The 367-nt window shown below is 29.7% G+C and overlaps 1 protein-coding gene across 2 annotated transcripts in view; it reads left to right on the top strand.

Moving 5' to 3' along the window:
• LOC107645394 (E3 ubiquitin-protein ligase At4g11680) overlaps positions 1-367 on the top strand; it is a 3,110-nt gene that overhangs the window by 1,754 nt on the left and 989 nt on the right. For both annotated transcript variants that reach the window (XM_021116915.1, XM_016349409.2), the window contains exon 2: positions 186-367. This exon ends at the window's right edge or, in 1 of these variants, runs on beyond it. In XM_021116915.1, coding sequence (XP_020972574.1) covers positions 186-367 — 182 coding nt within the window. The remainder of the gene's footprint in view (positions 1-185) is intronic.

Genomic DNA, 367 nt, shown 5'->3' with positions numbered 1-367 from the left:
GATTAGGTGATCGTATAGTTTTTCACAGTATGAATCTATTAAAATTAAACTCACATTTTATTTATCGATTGCATTAAAGCCAAAAATTATTTTTTCAAACTTAAACAATAGTTTTATTTACTTTTCCATTTATTTTTTCACCTTTTTATTTACTTTATTTATTTATATATATTGTTCATGATCAGTTTACAGAAAAGGGCACATTTGATGAACAAATGCCGGAGTTCATTAGAGCTTTTCTTTGCAATGTGGTTTGTGATGGGAAATGTTTGGGCCTTTGACTCACGTTTTGGGTCATTCCAAGAAGCCCCAAAACTCAATATTCTATGCATAATTTTGCTCTCTTGGAATGCAATATGCTACTCTT

Source organism: Arachis ipaensis, chromosome B01, assembly GCF_000816755.2.
Source record: "Arachis ipaensis cultivar K30076 chromosome B01, Araip1.1, whole genome shotgun sequence".
Taxonomy (NCBI): Eukaryota; Viridiplantae; Streptophyta; class Magnoliopsida; order Fabales; family Fabaceae; genus Arachis; species Arachis ipaensis.
Note: the sequence above shows the minus strand (reverse complement) of the source record. Positions and strands in the feature narration are given on the sequence as shown.